The 19,781-nt window shown below is 38.4% G+C and overlaps 1 protein-coding gene across 11 annotated transcripts in view; it reads right to left on the reverse strand.

The window, feature by feature from the left end:
* CCDC85A (coiled-coil domain containing 85A) overlaps positions 1 to 19,781 on the reverse strand; it is a 203,590-nt gene that overhangs the window by 24,336 nt on the left and 159,473 nt on the right. For 8 of the 11 annotated variants that reach the window (XR_004385037.1, XR_004385038.1, XR_004385039.1 and 5 more), the window contains exon 3: positions 12,872 to 12,948. The exons of the other annotated variants lie outside the window; for them this stretch is intronic. Coding sequence is in view for 5 of the 8 variants with exons in the window: in XM_032877718.1 (XP_032733609.1) it covers positions 12,872 to 12,948 (77 nt within the window). In the remaining 3 variants the exon portion in view is untranslated. The remainder of the gene's footprint in view (positions 1 to 12,871; positions 12,949 to 19,781) is intronic. 11 annotated transcript variants of the gene reach the window in all.

The raw sequence follows: 19,781 nt of genomic DNA on the forward strand, positions 1-19,781 counted from the left end.
TCTGAAGGACTCTGTCAATATCAAGATCATGAGCAGGGTACTTATTTTAAGTGAAAAACATTGGAGAGGCAACTGCCCTTACCTGCCCTCATGTCCTTCTTAATCTCATTCTCCAATGTCAAAGGCTCAGTGCATCTGGTTTCCTAACCAAGAGAGTCCTCTTCAATTAAATGAATGCCTGTGAGGCCACATGAGCCACCCTCTTCACAAGTGAGCATTTAGAGGGTCTAGTCTTAAATCGACCTCTCCAAAGTCTTTTTCAACTGGCAAAGAACCTGAGCTGTCATCACCAACTAGCGTATCATTTGCTGAACTTACTGACAAAAGTGCATGAGTTTTGCTGGTTAAGGACTCATGCATTAAAATACGAGTGGGATAGCAACAAGGAATGGAAAGTGAATGGGGCTGGTTCCAAAGAAAACAACAAATTTCAAAATGCAAAGCTGCTGCAGCTCCCTCTTTGTCTAAAACTCTATGTCAAAAAGATGTCAGCCAAATTCCAACTGTAGCTTCTGTTAACTTTTGGCTTTCAATACATGCTTGCCACCCAAAAGGATAAAGACCTATCATTCCCACACAATTCATTTGTGACTAAGTTTGCTGGAATGGTCAAATTTTTTTTTTTATTTTAAGATTTTATTTATTTGACAAAGATCACAGTTGGCAGAGAGGCAGGCAGAGAGAGAGAGAGAGAGAGGAAGGGAAGCAGGCTCCCTGCTGAGCAGAGAGCTGGATGTGGGGCTCAATCCCAGGACCCCGGGATCATGACCTGAGCCGAAGGCAAAGGCTTTAACCCACTGAGCCACCCAGGCACCCCATGTCATTTATTTCTGAGTGTGTATTTTATGTTTTTCTTGTATGAGATTTCTGGACTTATGGATATTAAATCTTCTTGCCATATGAAAATATTTCAATAAAGAAATTACCTTTTCGACACTAAGATACATCTGCCTTGGGTGTCAAAAATAGCTGAAATACCTTGGCTATTAAAAAGCCAACCTTTCTTAGAGCCAGCTTTTATGTAAGTCCAGGATGGCTCCCATCTGGTCCTGGGCTTATTAGTTACTTGTTATCTGTGGAACATCAGAACTTCTGCATCGCATGTTGTTCTGATGCAAATAAGAGGCATTTTAGGTTTAAAAAAAAAAAAAGGCAGTACCAAATTTGTTATACTACATTTGAGTCAGATTTACATTTCTTTTTGATCCTTAAATTTCTACATGCAATCTTTCCCCTAATAAACTGCTAAGAGCAGCATCTTGATTAATAAAACTAGCAAAATAAGTCCAAGGGTGTTAAGCAAGGTGGTTAGCTATCTCCTTGTTGTGCTCAATATTTTTTTCTTTTTAAAAAATATTAGGGGCACCTGGGTGGCTCAGTGGTTAAGCCTCTGCCTTTGGCTCAGGTCAGGATCTCAGGGTCCTGGGATCAAGCCCCACAAGGGGCTCTGTGCTCAGCGGGGAGCCTGCTTCCCACCCCCTGCCCCTCTCTCTCTGCCTGCCTCTCTGCCTACTTGTGATTTCTCTTTGTGTCAAATAAATAAATAAAATCTTTATAAAAATATTAATTCAAAAGCTGCTTCTACTCCATTAATGTAGATTATGAAAGTTAGAAAGTTCTCCAAGAAGATAAAGATTCTGAAAGAGTGCTTGATTTTTTGTGTCCTTGGACTAGGGCACTCCTGAAATCACAAATATCTCCGCTGAGTCAGTTTTTGGGGGGTACTGATAAACTTGAGGATAAGAAGTTCTCCCAAAGGAAAGAATGAGACCAAAGAGAGACACCTGAATGAAGAATAACAGAGTGCTCTGAAAAGGAAGGAACATTTTTTTTTTTTTTTTAATAGACTGACCCTTCGCTAAAGGTAACACTTCCTCCCCTCCTCCATTTCTGGGTGTACCACAAGAACCTGTGGGAAGGAGTATTTGTCCCAGAGGCTTTAGATCTTGAACAAGGTAGAACCCAAGCAAGAGTGGGGGGATTTTTCTCAGCCCCTAGAATAAGGCCCTTCAGACTTACAACAATTGAGGGGAACCCTGTAATTTTTTTTATTTTTTTAAAGATTTTATTTATTTGACAGACAGAGATCACAAGTAGGCAGAGAGGCAGGCAGAGAGAGAGAGGAGGAAGCAGGCTCCCCGCTGAGCAGACAGCCTGATGCGGGGCTTGATCCCAGGACTCTGGGATCATGACCTGAGCAAAAGGCAGAGGCTTTAACCTACTGAGCCACCCAGGCACCCCATGGGGAACCCTGTAATTTATTTCCTATGCGGTCTTCGTACTGCTTCTCTACACGTGCTTTACTTAGCTTCCTACAATAAGATCCTACCCAGTTATACAGGCTGGATGGCCCAGAGTCCGAAAGATAATCTGCAAGATTTCCACAGGAACTGTAAAGGCAATGCAGGTCATTGTCTCACGGTGTACCCATGACGATTCCTCTTTCATGGCAATGAGAAAATCTGAGGAAAGGCCCAGTCCACTGACTGCTAGCTCTTACTTCAGATGCTTTACTGTACAGAATGAACCCAATATATCAGTTAGCCTTTGAAAAAAATAAATATTTTTTCCTCTGGACATTGTTCCTTCTGTGTATCCCTTGTCTAGCAGACTTCAATTCATATGTACGTCTTGTTATTTTCCTCAGTCTATCACACCGGAAAAAAAAATAATAATGTGGGTTATATCAGGTCTTTGTCATCTCTTTTTCACAGTAATTTCTTTTGGCTTATCCCCGAATTGGATTCCTGACAAGTATGCTCTATTTTAAAAATATAAAGAATACAGATGGTTTCCATGTGAGTTACAGGTAAATAAAAGTTAAATTTTAAACATCTCCTATATTGGTATACTCTTTCGTCGTCATTTAAAAAAATTCTCTCTGAAATGTCAGGTCTCCACTTATCCTATGGAATCCTTTAAAATACTTTTGAAATGTGAATTTTTAGAAAATGTTTACATTAGTTCATGTGCTCAGGAAAGAATATTCTAAGTTCAGGTGATCTTTCACTATCATTTGTGCCAACTTTTTAAAGGTAGCTCCTTCTCATGTAACGACAGCTAATAGGTAAATAATACCTGATAAGAGGACTCATACTTTTGGGCTCTCTTTGCAACTTTGCGTTCACACGCTGAAGTTAAAGTCTGTCTCCGCGATTCTTACAGGATCCCAGGGAGCTCCACAGAGGAAGAGCGCTGTGCTCTCTGCTGATGACTTGCGCTCCAGCTGGACCTCCTCTGAGCTCCTCTTTCCCACTGGTAGCACCGTCTCAATCTACTGCTCGTCTCTAGCTGTGCTTGACTAAAGACCCCTTCACTCTAGGACTTGGACACAACCTTTCTTTTTCTTTCTTTCTTTCTTTCTTCCTTCCTTCCTTCCTTTCTTTCTTTCTTTTAATCCTTGAGCTCAGAATATTCAGGGCTGAGAAGGGATGAACCTTACCAAATGAAGACAAAGACACCTTTGTTCTTGACCAGAGAGGAATCCATAGGCATTTATATACTCAATCTTGTTTATATTTAAATACGTATACACTCTTAGGGAAAACTAGTCCCTTTACATTCATTACAGAGGGCTTATACAAAGAATAAAAATGAACATTAAGGGACCTTAATGCACATTATCTGTCAAAATACAGAAGCTAACACTACTCAGACTGGTATGTGAGCCCCTCTATACGTATATTAATGTGACATGAGCTGAAAGATAGACAGCCTTGACTGTTCCTTAAACAGCTATCTGAAGAAATCTGATTAACTTTAGAACCCAATGAGGTAGAATAACCCACTAATGACATAAATGACATCCCTGTAAATAAGAGACCCAGTATGGCATAAAGCTGTAGTTTTAAGGAATATCAAAATAAAAAGGACACGTCTATTTTGTATATACATTATACACATACATAGACTTTCTCTGGATAGGGTGTCATGGATTTGTACAGCTGACCAGAACCTTCCATACCAGTTACAGCTATCTTCTTTGTTACTCAAAGGGTATCAGGTTCACAAAGTTTAAGACACTTCATCTTGGTCGAGGAGCTTATTAGGCTAAATCCTAGTTCTTGTAATTCCTATTCTCTGTTTGTTCTAGCATCTTCACAGGGACTCCTTTAATTGCTTGGTAACTAAGAGTCCAAAGTCACTATGTCTCAGCTTCTAAAATTAACTCAGTTATGTTTTGTTTATTTTTTGCACAATGCTAGCTTAAATATAATTTAGGAAAATCTCAAATCATTTAGAAATTTATTTACTTAAACTGTCTTAATCTGCCAAAGAACTCCATTATTTGTCTCTATTACAGTGATTATATTATGTTTAGGCAATACAGATATTGCCTGTATTATATTTGTCTACTTTATATTTACAAGATATTAAGAGGCAACAACTTTAATTTTTAATGTGTTGGAAGCATGATTGATCACTTTCCTCATGCTACAGCAAAAAACCACACAAAAACAAAACAAACAAAAAACCCAAACAACTGGAAGTAGAGACTTTTAAATGGGAAATGCCTGAACCCCGTTGCAGGAAAGGTCTGAATTGGAGAGGGAGGACAGGGTGGATTGGGTGGGTGCCTTTTTCACAAAAGAGAAGTGGTGACCTCCAGTGGGAAATGGAAAGCAAAGGGAGGCAGCTCACATGGGCTCAATCTTCCCATCTATACAAGCTTTTATTAGACCCAAGTTTTCACGGTTTACTGTTTTTTAAATATATATATATATATATATATATATATATATCTCCATATCTCAATAGTATTTACATTTAACTGATTCCATATCAAACACTATACAATCTTTTCTATTGCTTTCTATGAGATGGTTTCTTTATGCAATTATAAAAGGAAAGACTGTTTCATCCTTTTTGACTTTTCACTTTACTTTGGATACAAAAAATTAAAAAGAGTAGAAAGTCATTTATCCAAGAAAACATTAATTTCTCTTACAGTTCCATCTCTAGTTTTCCCTGAATATCCTCCACGTTGCTTCTCATTCAAATATCTATGATCCTAGTTGATGATAATACACATTAAAAATTTTTGCTGAGCAAGTCCTTTTTTTTTTTTTTTTGGTGACAAATTCTGCCAAGGACAGGTAACCAAAATGCTATTTTTATGGCTATTCCAAATAAAAAATTTAATATGCCCTAGTGATAGAATTATCATGCCAGTATAGATATAAAAAGAAGTCCTGTTAAATAAGAATGGATACCACAGTTCCTAATAATTGAGTGTTTTTTACATTCAATAATTCTCTTAATAAGTTTAGTAAGTGGCATAGCTGAATTTCTATTGCATTTCTAGTTCATCTATTTTCTCTTTTTAGAACAAAGACTTCACATCACATATCTGAGATCCTCAAACAAGAACCCTTGAGCACGGGGGTGGGGAGACACAGAAGAATGTTGTAAACCCCCCTCACTCTGAAAGCCTCCATGTTGATTTTGATGTTTTTCCTATGAATTTCACTCTCTTCTGTATTTTCGCTCATACATTTAGCTTTTTCCTTAATCCAGTTTCCCTTTATTCAGGTCCTCCAACATGACTTTTCCCCCCATAAATTTACTCTCCAGATCTATTTGTCTCTTTTATTCCAATACACCCACGCCACTTGGGCAGCTCCCATCTGTCCTCTGAAAACTATTGAACTATACATAAATTTTTTTTTCTTTCCTTTAATTATATAAATCATGGTGATTTGGAGAAAATGGTAACCCACAAGCGTTATTTCTTTGGAGGAGTCCATTTTTTCCCCCCCAAATGCGACTCTAGCAGCAACCAGCCCTTAATGGATTTAACTAATTTTTTCTATCAGCAGCATCTAGATTCTACTTGTGCCACATAGAGTTGCTATCAATGAAAAAAATATTTTGCCTCAATTTCCCCTCAGGAGTGCCACAATTTTCAAGTAAGTAACAATCGAAGAATGGCATCACTTGCTTTAAGCATCCTGTAAAGCATTACTCTGTGCCTGTTTTTGTGCAATAATGACTGATTTTTTTTCTTTCACAGCAATTCCAAACACTAGAAAAGCCAGACATTTAAGGTCCTATAAGACAAAAAATGACTTGAGAAACAACGTCAGAAAATACAAAAAAGAGGAAGAGCAACAAAATAAGTATCTCCACGGCAAAGACAGGAGAAGCACATGAGGGAAATCTTGGTGTCAGAAGGAATCCTCTCATTTCTGTCTGGGACAATGGCCATCTGCATAGGTACACACAGGTGAGGGAGCTTTTCAGAGATGTGAGGCTGGACCTGGGGTGTGTTGCCATGGAAGTGACAAGCTCAATTTCCTTAGAGCCAGTGTACCCTCCTCAGCATTCCTGGCAATGGTGACAGGTTCCTTTCCTTTGTTCAGAAACTGCTCTGGAAACGACCCCGCCTCCTTTCCAATGCACTGCATTGTGAGGCCACACTGTAACCAAATTACACGAGGGGAAGATTTTTTCATTTCCATTCCTAAAATTAGACTCTTCTGTGTGTGCTAGCACAACAGAAATAGAAACACTTGCTGAAAGGAGCCCACACAGTGGCGATCGAGTTGCCATGCCTTTCAAACACATTTGCTGAACCCACAGCACCTGGGCAGCCACATGACACAAGACAGATCGGGCACCTTTATGGATTCTAATGAATCTCTAAAATGTTAATCTCAAGAGGTGGGTGGTTTGCTTTGGAGAGGGACTCTGGGGCACAAAGGACACAGAGTGCTTTCCAGGCAGATGCTGGTGCCGAAGCATTTGAAGAGAGGGAACAGATTTCCCAGTAAGACTTTTAACAAATGTACTTAATTGACTTTGGAATCAGAGCAAACTGCTTATTTCTGTTCTCTTGATGCAAAACCCAAACTCAACACAAAATAGGTGAGAAGAATTTTTAAAAATTAGTTTTTACCTCATGATGAAGTTGGACTAGTGACTGATTTCTTCAAAACACGGTATTATTTATAATAAACTCATCATCTAGGTGTGCTCTCACATCTACTATAAGATATTTTCTGGCTGAGTAGACTTCTTCACAGATATAGCACATAAACATTGTAGACCGGTCTGGATTAAAAATCCTTGTGACCATCAAGAAAAGGATCATGGGAAGAGTTGAGAGATCCAAGCAAGATTTTTAAATTTGGGCTAAAGTAACAAATTTCATGGGTACCTTAAAAACTACTACTATAACTATTTGTTTCCCTCACCACCACCCACCTCCAATTCACTCTGAACAAAAAGGCCTTCTCGGACCACATTCTGTTCAGTATGAATGTCTCATGCAGATATGGGTGTGTATGTTTGTACTAAACTAGGATTCTGAAGTATTTTGGAAATGTGTCAGGGAGGAGAAGGCTCTATAAAATGCAATTTTTTAAATTTATGATGGATACCATCCATGGCTTAAAGAAAAATAGAACATTTACTTTAAACCAAGGAATAGAATGTCTGATAAATCTTAGAGGGCTAAACAAATGCAATGTTAATTAAAATAAGTGTTTAAAAAAGGAATTTGACCATAAGATAAAAACAGATTTAGCAGCTTACCTATACTGAATGACATAAATAGTATGAAATGATTAAAGAGGAGCTATGCATTTTCTAGAAGAACACTGAATAGGCCCACATCTTAGCTTGAGTCCGTCCTTCATTAGCTGTCTGACTAGGACTATACTCTTAACATTCTGTGAATCTTGCAGGCCTTTACTTAAAAAAATGGGGTTGTCTCAAGAAATGGGCAGAAGACATGAACAGACATTTCTGCAAGGAAGACATCCATGGAGATGGCCAACAGACACATGAAAAAGTGCTCCACATCACTTGGCATCAGAGAAATGCAAATCAAAACCACAATGAGATACCACCTCACACCAGTCAGAATGGCTAAAATTAACAAGTCAGGAAATGATAGATGTTGGCGAGGATGCAGAGAAAGGGGAACCCTCCTACACGGCTGGTGGAAATGCAAGCTGGTGCAGCCACTCTGGAAAACAGTGTGGAGCATCCTCAAAAAGTTGAAAATAGAGCTAGCCTATGACCCAGCAATCGCACTACTGGGTGTTTACTCTAAAGATACAAATGTAGTGGTCCACAGGGGCACGTGCACCTGAATGTTTATAGCAGCAATGTCCACAGTAGCCAATATATGGAAAGAACCTAGATGTCCATCAACAGATGAATAGATAAAGAAGAGGTGGTACACACACACACACACACACACACACACACACACACAAAATGGAATACTATGCAGCCATCAAAAAAATGAAATCTTGCCATTTGCAACGATGTGGGTGGAACTAAAGGGTATTATGCTGAGTGAAATAAGTCAATCAGAGAAAGACAATTATCATATGATCTCCCTGATACGAGGAATTTGAAAGACAGGGCGGGGGGTAGGGAAGGAAAAAATGAAACAAGATGGGATCTGGAGGGAGACAAACCGGAAGAGACTCTTAATCTCACAAATAAGCTGAGGGTTGCTGGGGGTTTGGAGGAGTAGAGATAGGGTGGCTGGATGAAGGACACTGGGGAGGGTATGTGCTATGGTGAGTGCTGTGAAATGTATAAGCCTGACGATTCACAGACCTGTAGCCCTGGGGCAAATAATACATTATATGTTAATATAATTTTTTTTTTTTAAATGAGGTGGTCCAATGTGATATGTAAGATTCTATCCAGCTTTGAAAATTGAGGATTCTCTATCCACGGAAAGTTCGTGTTTATGTATAAATGTCTATACACAAAATAGGTACATCACACTTAAATTTGATATAAAATTCCATGCACCTGCTTTGTACCATCCTGGGTCTTTTATCTATAAATATCTACTTACATCAGTGCGGGTGACTCCACCTCATTAGATTTAAAAATTTAAAAAACTTCATATACAGTGGCTACATTTAACTAATTTACATAAAATCTTCATTTAGGGTTCCTATCATAGCAAATACGTACACAGTGGAGCGGACAGACCAGTCTGAGCAGTTTTAACACTGTGCGTATTATGAGAGGTTCATTGCAATCCCATGAAATATTTTTCTATGTAATCAGTAAAAAAAAATCCACCTCAGATTATGTGTCCAAGGAAGAATATCCTAAATTCAGGTGATCTTTAATCATCCAATGTACCAACTTCCCAAAAGGAATTTTTGAGATTCGCTGATGTCACATCTTGCCAGATTTCCTTCTTTTTTAAGGACTGAATAATATGTCATTATATGTATATGCCACATATTCTTTATCCATTCATCTCTTAGTGGAAATTTAGGTTGCTTCCCCATTTTCGCTAAAGTGAACAGTGCTGCAATGAACACAGGATTGCTAATATTTCTTTGAGAACCTGATTTTAATTCTTTTGGGTAAATATCCAGAAGTAAGATTGCTGGGTCATCTGGTAATGATCACTTGGTAATATGACAAATGAAATAAGCCAATCACAAAAGGACAAGTATCACATGATTCCATTTACATAAGGTATCTAAAATACTCAAACTCGTAGAAGCAAAGACTGAATGGTGATTGTCAGAGGCTGAGGGGAAGAGAAGGTGGGGTGTTGCTAATCACCACGTACAAAATTTCAGATATGCAAAATGAATTAAGTTCTAGAGATCTAATATACTTCACACCTATAAATAATAATAACTGTTACTCACTCGGAAATCTGATAAGAGGGTAGATCTCATGTCTTCCTATCAAATATATAAAGACATTTTATTTTCAAGTAATAAAAGAGCAAATAATACTGCATTTTCTGTTATTACTTTACGACTCTTTTGAAATACTGTGTTCACAAACTGGCCTTAAAGTACTGCTCAGGGATTCTTGTGAAATACTGTAGAAATCACGGCAGAGCAGAGAGCTTACATGCTCACATGGGCCCCATGCTGGAACTCCAACCATGCCTGCCTCCTGTAGGCTCCTCTTCACCAGTGGATAGAACCGACTCAATCTACACCGCCTTTTTTCTAGCTGTTTATGAATTTAAAAAACCCTTCATTCTGGGACTTGGTAACTTCAGATGGATGTAAAACTGGACCCACGCTTTATTTCTACTTAGGCCTCCAAGAGGCTAGGAGGAACCTTATCATTTATAAATTAAGAAATTGAAGCCTTTGCATCTAACCAGAGAGAAATCCACAAGCACTTATTACACTCATCTTGTTTACTTTTAAATATGTACTGCTGGGCCAAAGTTGTGACTCTCAGTTCATTATACCCAATTTTACATAATGAATAAAAATAAGCATTAAGGAGATGTCTTCCTCCAGGAAAAGGCTTTACATAATTAGTCTACATGCTAAACTATCAGCAAAGAACCTGGCCACAGCCACAAGAGATATCCAATATACTTGGAACTCCACAGCCAACTATATTCTTTTTCCTGTTTATCCTAAGTCAAGAAGATATATTTTTAAACTTGGGAATAAAATGGAATACCTTCTTATCAAGGCACAGAGAGCAAGTTCCTACAATGGGAAAATCAAGTGTTCAGATATTGAGACTAATTTATGCAGGGATGTCAGCTAGTCACATTGAATTGACCTTGCAAGTCAGCTAACATCATGCAGTCAGAAATAGTTTCGGCAGGGAAAGCACGTAATTATTTGTAATAGCACCAGTAACATCCAAGAATAAGTCGCCTACACCTTTGTGTTATCCGATCCAAATGTCCAATCCAAATCTCAGCCTTCCCTGAGTATTCCCTTCACAGGATTCTCACTGCTCTGAGACTTACTGTTTTCCATCCTCAGATCTCATCTACTGTCTGCTCATTTCACTTGTATTTATACAAGTATTTGCAACTGGTGGTCCTATCATATCTATCTTAGCTATAAATGAAGGCAACAATCTCAGATACAGAAACTTAACAAAATATCGTTTTTGAACTGAGATCGATCGTATTCTTTGCATACATGTCCAACAGCGTGTTTCAAACAGTGGATTTTCTTTTCATTAAAGTACCCTGGACATGCAAATAGCTGTTTAATTCTAAAGCATTGTTTTTTCATTTTAACATCTCTGAAACCAGCAAGAATCTGTAATGGTATAATTGATAACATCTTTTTCCATTCTTAGTGGTACTTAGGATAATGGTGCATCTCACATCAATAACAACTTAAGAGTCAGTAAAACATGATCCTTTCTAGCCTTTTCTTGGGGAGAAAGAAAACCTCTTTGATAGAAAATAGCAATGCATTTAAAAACATATGTTTTAAGACTTCAGCCTGAAAAGTTGTTTAATCTCTTCTACTTCTCGACTGTGCAAGTACTACGTATTTAAATATGCACACTCTTGATATATCAAGTACAGTTGAGGACTCTTCTGATTGCGCTTCAAGACTTCTAACACTTTTACACATTTTTAAAAATCAATCCTGTAATCATTTTCATATTTGTTGTGCCTCTTTTTAAATAGCATAGCGCACATGCTAGCATTTCAATGTTTGACATGAGCCTCCATTCCCACACAGAGAAACAGATCTCTCTCTCTTTTTTTTTCACCTTTTCATTTACATTCTCAGTTGCCCCAGAGATAGTACAACCATATAGGATACTCACAATAACCTGATTATATTTTTAGGTTTCTTGGAACGGAAAGAAGTTAGATGTTTTCAGTCAAGGGTCCTGGCACAGTCATACTGTGAATCTCATATAAAGGACAAATGGCAAAGAAAATTTTAAAAATGGAAAGTATAGAAGAGCAAAGAGAAAACTCTACCAGCAATATCTTATTTTATGATGTAAATAATCCCTTCTGTCAACATGAGTATTGACATATGCATAGTTTGAGAAGGGAGAGAAGTAGATTGATTTCATTTAATCTCATGATTTTTAGCCGGATGGCTGGCCAATGAAAGAAAGAGAAAGACATTCTTAGATGCAGTACCTGACAGATCAAATCGTCATTAATGAGCAAAAGTAGCTGGAAAACAAAACAAGATTTACAAGATTTAAAAAGATCTAAAATATCTTTGCAAAGTGTTCATGTTTATGTGTCTTCTCCTGAATTATAACCAGTCTCTGTCTTTCATTGAACTACTCTTTGCTTAGTTTTTTCCATTAGTCACTTAGGAAATAGAAATCATCACCAGAATGTACAAAGAACACTAGTGATTAATGCTTAGGAAACTCCTTTCATAAAATATTAAAATACTTTACTGCTCCCGTGTCTGTAAAGGGAAGCAACCTAGAAATCAGGCAATTTGTTCAACTCCTCAACAAAACATTCCCCGAGAACCATCACCTCACCCAACATCATTCTCACCAAGATATTTCAGCCCATAGAGATAATATTATAAGTAAAATATATGGTGAGGCATTAAATCCCAGAAAAAGTGCCACTTTATATTCACCAGGGAAAAGAAATTAAGCCGCAAAGTAAAACTGTCAGTTACTGTCATTGCTTTGTTGCACTGAAAGAGTTCAATTAGTTCACAAAGAATTTTAGCAAGTACTAATTTAATTAACATAAGAAATCTTCAAACTACCTACAGCTTTCCCTAGTTCATAAGTTAGCAAATTTTTCATTTAAATAAGAGGTCCTTCCCTATATTCTCCAACTACATGCATGATGTGTATGAGTAGTACTAGCAAAGTATTTATTACTTCTTTTCATTTTCTCTTTCTCTTGTTTCTTTCCTTTCAAAATTACTTTGTATTCTTAGTTTCAGACATCTGCATCCTTTGGTTTCACACTTAAGAATCCAGATAACATGATGGTCATTATGGAAAGCAATCACACTCTACATTGATGAATGACTATTTACAAAATGATTTCTATCATTTAAAGGAGAAAATGTAATTGAGACTTTAAATTCCAGATAAAATGCTAACAACTCAAATGACACTGACTAGCTATGAGCTTCTGAAAGTCACCCACCTGGGGCAGCATGCGATTTTCTTCCTCCAGCTGTCTTACTCTTGCCTCCAGCTGCCTAACATAGGACAAGGTTGATTCTAAAATTAAAAAGAAAGAACTCACATTATACACACAGGTCTTATTTAGTGCACTGTCAGGATATTTCTGGTTCAATTTATTCAAATCAGGTAGTGACAATGTAGTCTGTTATTTAAAAAAAAAAAAAAAAAAAAAAAAAAAAAGGCTTTCTCCCCAGAAAACCAGTAACAAAAGCCATTGAAACCACAAGCACTTTGAACAATTGTACCATGTTAAGAACAATTAGAGGAATTTATTGGGGGGTTAGACTGTAGGCTTTCCTCCACCATGCAGCCCTCATGCAGTCCTCAGAATGTCAAACATCTTGAAGACACTTACTCCCTTTTCTACTTATTCTGGGCATTTGAGCTTTCAAGGCACTGTCCCCCACATAAGACTTTTTGTAATGTTAATTATAACCAAAGTAAATTACAAAGTCATATTAAAAATAAAAAATTAAGATATTTCCAATATCCAGGTCCCTTCATTTTCCCAATAAATACTTCTAGTCTTAAATGCAACATTCATTCTTCTCCCCAATCTCCAGATACCATGGCCATAATCCAGAGAACCGCCACCAAAGGGCTAAGTGGAGGGGAGGCTAGATTTTGACTCTGATTTTGACTGAATGTGACACAGACCCAAGTTTTTCCCAAATCTTTAGATAAGCCAGCAGCTGACTTTAAAACTCATTCTTGTTTTCATTTCTTCAGGAGCTCAAGTGTGTGCTGACTGGTGGCAATCAGCATTAGGCTTAGAGTCTGTGAACTCTAAAGTTGATAGCTTTACATCAGGAAAGGATTCACAGGTGAAGGAAAGAGGAGTTGCACGTTGAGGAACAATCTGACAGGAACTCTTCATTACAGCAACAGAGTTGCCATTTTCATTACTCAAGAATGAATGCTCAAGACACATAATTCAGGTATAGTAAAATGTACATGACAATAGAATTCCTCCAGCATATTTCCATAGTTAATCTTAGAGCAGCATCGTTAATATTAAACCTTGGCGCATGTTCTTCAGCTTCAGAAACATAAAACAGCAAGGCAGACCAAGATGGGAGTGCATTTCAATGGTAAATATTTGGAGCCCCTAACAATCTGAAGTTAGAATGGATATTGATGCAAATTAATACCTTGATCTGAAATTCATCCTGAAAACTCTAATTTTTATATGGAAATCGGTTATATGAACTCAGTTCCATTTTTGTGACCTTCAAAGCAGATAGCAGATATTTTATTTTCTTAAAATACATAAGAAACTTCAGTTCTTAATTTGCAAATGTAACAATTAAGTTCATCCCCCATGGGTTTATAGCATGCCCGGTTTTCACAAATGTTTGTAGAAAGTCCCTGTCACTGACATTAATATAACCATGCACCGATCTCACACCAGTCGGCCAGACCAAAGGTTTGAGCATCCCTCATACAAGAAAGACAAGGTAAAGGAAACTGGAGGCACTGCCCAGAAATACGCTTTTGTTTTTTAGCTCATGAAATGTGAAGAGTTTGCTATATGGACTCTTCTAAAGGGGGAAAAAAAAAAAAAAATGAGGGGGGGCAAATAACAAATATATTGATTTCATGAATCTGCTTTGCTCTAGCAAATGAATAAGTGATTTGCAGATCATTAAAATATGAATGTAAATTGCCTGATTTATACAGTTTTGCAAGCCCCACTCTCTACTCTAGAGAAAGGACCACTTGATAAGGGCCATCCAAGTGAAAAGTTGCTCAGAAATGTTCTACTGACACCATGAACAAGTATAATTCTTTTCTTGTGTGCTCATCATTTATACCTTATCTTTACTTTCCCTAAACTGCACTATCCCCAAAGCCTTGACTTAGAGCAGCTCAAACGACTCTTCACAGAGTGCTTTGGTTGACATTTGAAAATGCCACTGAATGGATCTTAATTCAGTAACTATCTTCAGTCATTTTAATCTACTTCTCTTTTTAAAGTTTTTTCAGTTTACTTATTTGATGGTTTCATTAAGTATCTACCTATATTAAGAAATACCTAGCATGTCAGTTCAAAAAAAGAAGGTAAATTTTTGAACTGGGAAAACATTCCTTAAGTCCAATTTTTAATGTCAAGTTAAAATAGATGAAATCCCCATCTTTGTTTCTCAGCATTCACTACAAATATAGGCTGGGACAGAAAAAGATAGGAAACATTTTTAGACTGGTAAAGTAATTTTTACAGATTAGCTTTATAAGATAAAGGCAAAGCTAAGGAGGGTTTTGAGTTCATTCATTCAACACATCACACACTGACCCTGTCACCAGTTTGTGTCAGAGCCCTTCCTAGGGTTGAAATGAAGAGAAGGCCAGTTCCTCCAAGACCAAGTTTCTCAGAATACAAATTCAGCTTTAGGATTACACGCCCACGTTTTGTGTTCCAGAAGGCCCTATTGTTCCAGGTTGTCTGTGTTGCAATTCTTACTTAACAGTGAACCGATATCACAGTAAGAAAGCTCCTCAGGGGATTGGGGTGGGGTGGGGAGGACAGGAAGAATAGCTCATGCGCATGCATAAATAAGAGATTTCCCGCTGTTAGTTCTTTTATTCATCAAGAACCTGATTATACAATTTTTAAATGGGAGTGGAGTAGGCAAACATTTTTCTGGGATATCACTGGGTCCTCAAGTCCCTATACAAAAAAACCATCCAAGAAACCACTCAGTCCTTCTACTGTGAAAGGAAAGAACAAGAATCATTTTGTTAAACTTTTAGGCTTGAGAGATTTATTTGTTACTGCTCCATAGGCTAGCCAAGCCTGACTAGTAGTAAGTAGCCAATAATGGGATAGAAAATACATAACCATTTTAAAATAAGATATAATAGGAATAAAGTGTAAGAAATGCTATACTTTTATTTAATTATGCTTAAAGATTTTATTTACTTATTTATTTGAAAGAGAGAGAGAGCGCACCAGTGGGGGTTGGGCAGAGGGTGAAGCAGACTCCCCACTGAGCAGGGAGCCCAACATGGGGCTGGATCCCAGGACGTGAGCCGAAGGCAAACGCTTAAGGGACTGAGCCATCCAAGCACCTCAAAACTCCCTCCTTTGGAAATCCATCAGTGTATATCCCAGTCTTAGCTGAATCCTGGATAAAACACTGGAATAGTTTCCTTATAAGAAAGAAAAGGAGCCCTTTTATGCTACGACGTATTTGGCCATGTTGGTACAACCCCTTCCCCAGGCTGCTTCTTCCCCTTTCTTTCTCATTCAAGGGATTTCCAAAGTGGTGCCACCTATCAAATAAGCTGGTTTTCCATTACACGCAGGGGATGAGGACTGCCGGGAGGCATTAAGCTAAGAAAAGTATCTGACAAACACTGGTATTCTTTTTTTCTTAACGGAGGTATAGTTGCAGTACAATGTTCTAGTGGTTTCAGGTGACAACACAGCGGTTCCACAGTTCTCTACGTTCTGCCGTGCTCGTGGTGTTCTTTTTTATTATTAAGTGATACCCACAGACACATCAGAATGTCTTATGATTTGAACTGATCATCCCATCTTCTACCAGGGGCTGACAGCTGTTCAAACTTCGATTTCAGACGGTCATTTGGCTTTCAGAGCTCTGAGAATGAGGCTCCAGAGAAACCGCCGAATACTAGGCTCTCCTAGATCTCCCTGGATCTACAATGTGTTCCAGAAGGAACCTATCTTTCAGAAGTATATAACCAGCTGTGGGGACAGAAGAAGGGAAAGGAAAGGAAATGACCCGTTAATTGAAATTCGGTGCGAAATCATGCGAAACGTGAGCCCAGAAAGAGATCAGTATTGGCTGCTGTTCTTGGGAAAGAGAAACTTGGGCTTCCTGGATCAACAGAAGTTTGACAGGCCAGAGAGATGAAAGCATAGCCACAGGATGTACAAGGACCAGAAGCCTAGAATGATCCTGGTGTAAACAGGGAAGAGGGAAAGGAGGCACATGGAGGAGGATAAAGGGGACATATTAGGGAGAAGGAGGAAAGACCAAGTTGCTTCCCACAATCCAGGGTATGAAAAACCAACATCAAAACCCAGTTACACAGATGGTGATTTGCTTTTAACATCCCCAAAAGGTATTTTCTCTTTCCACCATGGGAAACCGTGGACACTGACCCACTAGAAAAGCAAGGTTAAGCAAACAATATTGATGTGAAAAGCCAATGACATTGTCAAGATGTTCTCTGGGTAAATCTTGGGCGTATTTTCAAAGCAGAAGCAATTTATCACCATGTATATTACTTTTCTTTAAACCTACAGGTCAAAGTCCACAGCCCCTCTCCCAATAAGATAAGTGCAAGAAACGGTCAACAGTCACAAGAATTCTTAAGATCCTGTCTTCTAACTGGTGCCAGTTTCAGAACTGGAATATACCTTAGAGGTTTCCTAGTTCAGACTATCCCTGATGCACTGAGTCATTAGGCAGATGAGAGAATAAAACCCAGAAGGTACTAATTTGGCTTCTAACACTGAGGATTAAATATATTAAGAAGACTTTGTTTCATTGCTGGGACATCACAGTGATTGCCGTCTTGGGTCTTTTAATCATTAAGTGATTAAAAGATTACGTAGGTAAATTCCAAGCTCTCCCTTCTCCCTGATTTTAGACATTCTAGATGAATCTTTACTTAAAATAACTTGATGTTTTCTTTGGACAACATCTGGGACTTGATTTACCTTCATCTTACCTGAAATGCTTCCAATCACACAAAGTAACTCGACTTTTTCCTCTGCTAGTTTGAAAATATTCTGCTCAAAACGTTAAGCCCTCTCACTTCCCCTTGCTTTCTAAAGCGGCATTTCTCTTTGTAAGGGAATATCCACTCTTGAAATCACCCACGAATTACTCTGATTGTTGTACATAAAAGGTTTATTGTTGGTAGTTGCTACTGTCTAAGGTTTGTCAAACTTCTGAGTGGTTTTGATTAGATGAAGTACCATCGGGTCTCCACAATTTCAGGGCAGAAAATAATATCTAGTAATGGTCCATTCTAAGACAAATTACAGTATTTGGAAAAGCAAACAGGAAGAAAATCACTTGGAAGACTCTTGTGGCTGTGGGTTTATAGATGGAAGCTTTTCGATGGCCTTCCCAGAGTCAGCCCCCTCAGCCAGAGGCCAATGACCATGTGATTTAAATCTGGAGGCAATCTCTTCGATAAACCCCAACTTCTAAGGACACTGCTTGGATTAGTTCCAAATTAATCCCACTGTCTGCAGGCTTTTGCACGTTCTTATGAAAATTACTTCAGAATTATTATTTTTAAAAATTATTACTGTTCCGACTTGAAGTGTTTCTCTTTCTTCCTCAGGCAAGCAAAGGTCAGCCTCCTACTTAGAATTCATATTAGCTTCAGAAATATAAGTGATTATATTTCTCACTATAATTTGATGCCTTTCTTATTAAAAAAATCTTGTTGGAATCAGCATTTTCAGATTTGCCTGGATATTTAATTCAGACTGCCCTATTCATGGACAGAAATCTTTTTTTTTTTAATGCAAGTTTAATTGTCCTAAGTAAAAAATGATTATCAGGTCTTGCTCCAATCCGTTATCTATGGGGCTCCCTCTGTGCCAGCCTGAAAGAGATAGGAAGTATTTTCCATCCTGTTCCTCCCATGTAGGAAACTGGCCACTGGTTATTCACTGGCCCCACATTTCTTTAGGTCTGAGTCTCTCCGACTCCTTCCCCTGGCCAAATACTCACTCTACTCTGCCTAGTGCAACACTCCTTATTCTTCTATGCATGATATGAAAGACAGCTTTCTAATGATTAGAACATCACAAGATTGGAGTATACTGCTTTGTACCATAATGGGCTTCACATTATTGGAGGTGTTTGGAGAAACCTTAATAAGATGCTGCAGAGATATCTACCTATGGATGCTCTCAGGGCTGTTTGAAGTTCAGTGATCCTAAATTTTTAAATTCTTCCTATTTCATGAATCTCTTCTCAACTCACTTGCTAATAAATCTTGTATTGAGTGTCTTGTGATTTCTCTTTATCTACTTGCTCTATGTTATTTTTCTTCATTTTCATTTTTTGCCCAAATATGCTACATGAAAATATTCCCTAAACTTCACATGGTGACTGGTGGTGTTCCCTAAGGGGGTTTAATACAGATGTGTCAATTTACTTTAATACCAAGACTTCTTCAACAAACAGAGAGTGACCTCCTGTATGCCAGACAATGTTCTAGATACTGGGGATATGGCAGCAAGCAAAAGGGGTGAGAGTCTGTGAGTTCACAGAGTTTGCATCTTCTGGGAAAGTGATCTGTGCAACAAGGATAAGACAGAGTACTGATGCAGTGAGATCTGGGGAAGTACAGCTAGGTGAGGGAGCATGACCCAGAAGAGCTCTAAGGCTAATGTCCTACTAATAAGCCAGCTACATAAAGACCTGAGAGAAGAGAGTTCTAGGCATGAAGCCAGGTTAGTGCACAGGCCCAGGCTCAGAGGATTCGCATTCTGGAATGCAGTTGTGAAGGGGGAAGTGACAGTACCCGAGACGGATCTGTCTGTCTTGTCACCTTCTTCTCCACTGCTTAAGTTTTTGAAACACTGTCCTCTTTTTGGCTTTTACCCCCAGGCCTAGACTTAAACCTTTTGACCAAGAGGCTTCTCTTGTGATAGAAACGTCTAGAACATGTTTGGTTCTGCTCTCTCACACACCCCATTTCTCATCCACCTGGATATCCTGTTGACCTTAACCTCAAAAGATCCTGAAAACCCAGCCTCACCAGAGTCTCCTAATAGGTATCCCTGCTTCTGTTCTTGCATCCTCTCTCAGGTCCATGCTCATTCAAATTCTGTTTCAACCCACAGTGGCCAGGATTTTCTTTCTAAAATGCTA

The sequence above is a fragment of the Lontra canadensis genome, unplaced genomic scaffold (genome assembly GCF_010015895.1).
Source record: "Lontra canadensis isolate GAN:19392208 unplaced genomic scaffold, GSC_riverotter_1.0 scaffold61, whole genome shotgun sequence".
NCBI lineage: Eukaryota > Metazoa > Chordata > Mammalia > Carnivora > Mustelidae > Lontra > Lontra canadensis.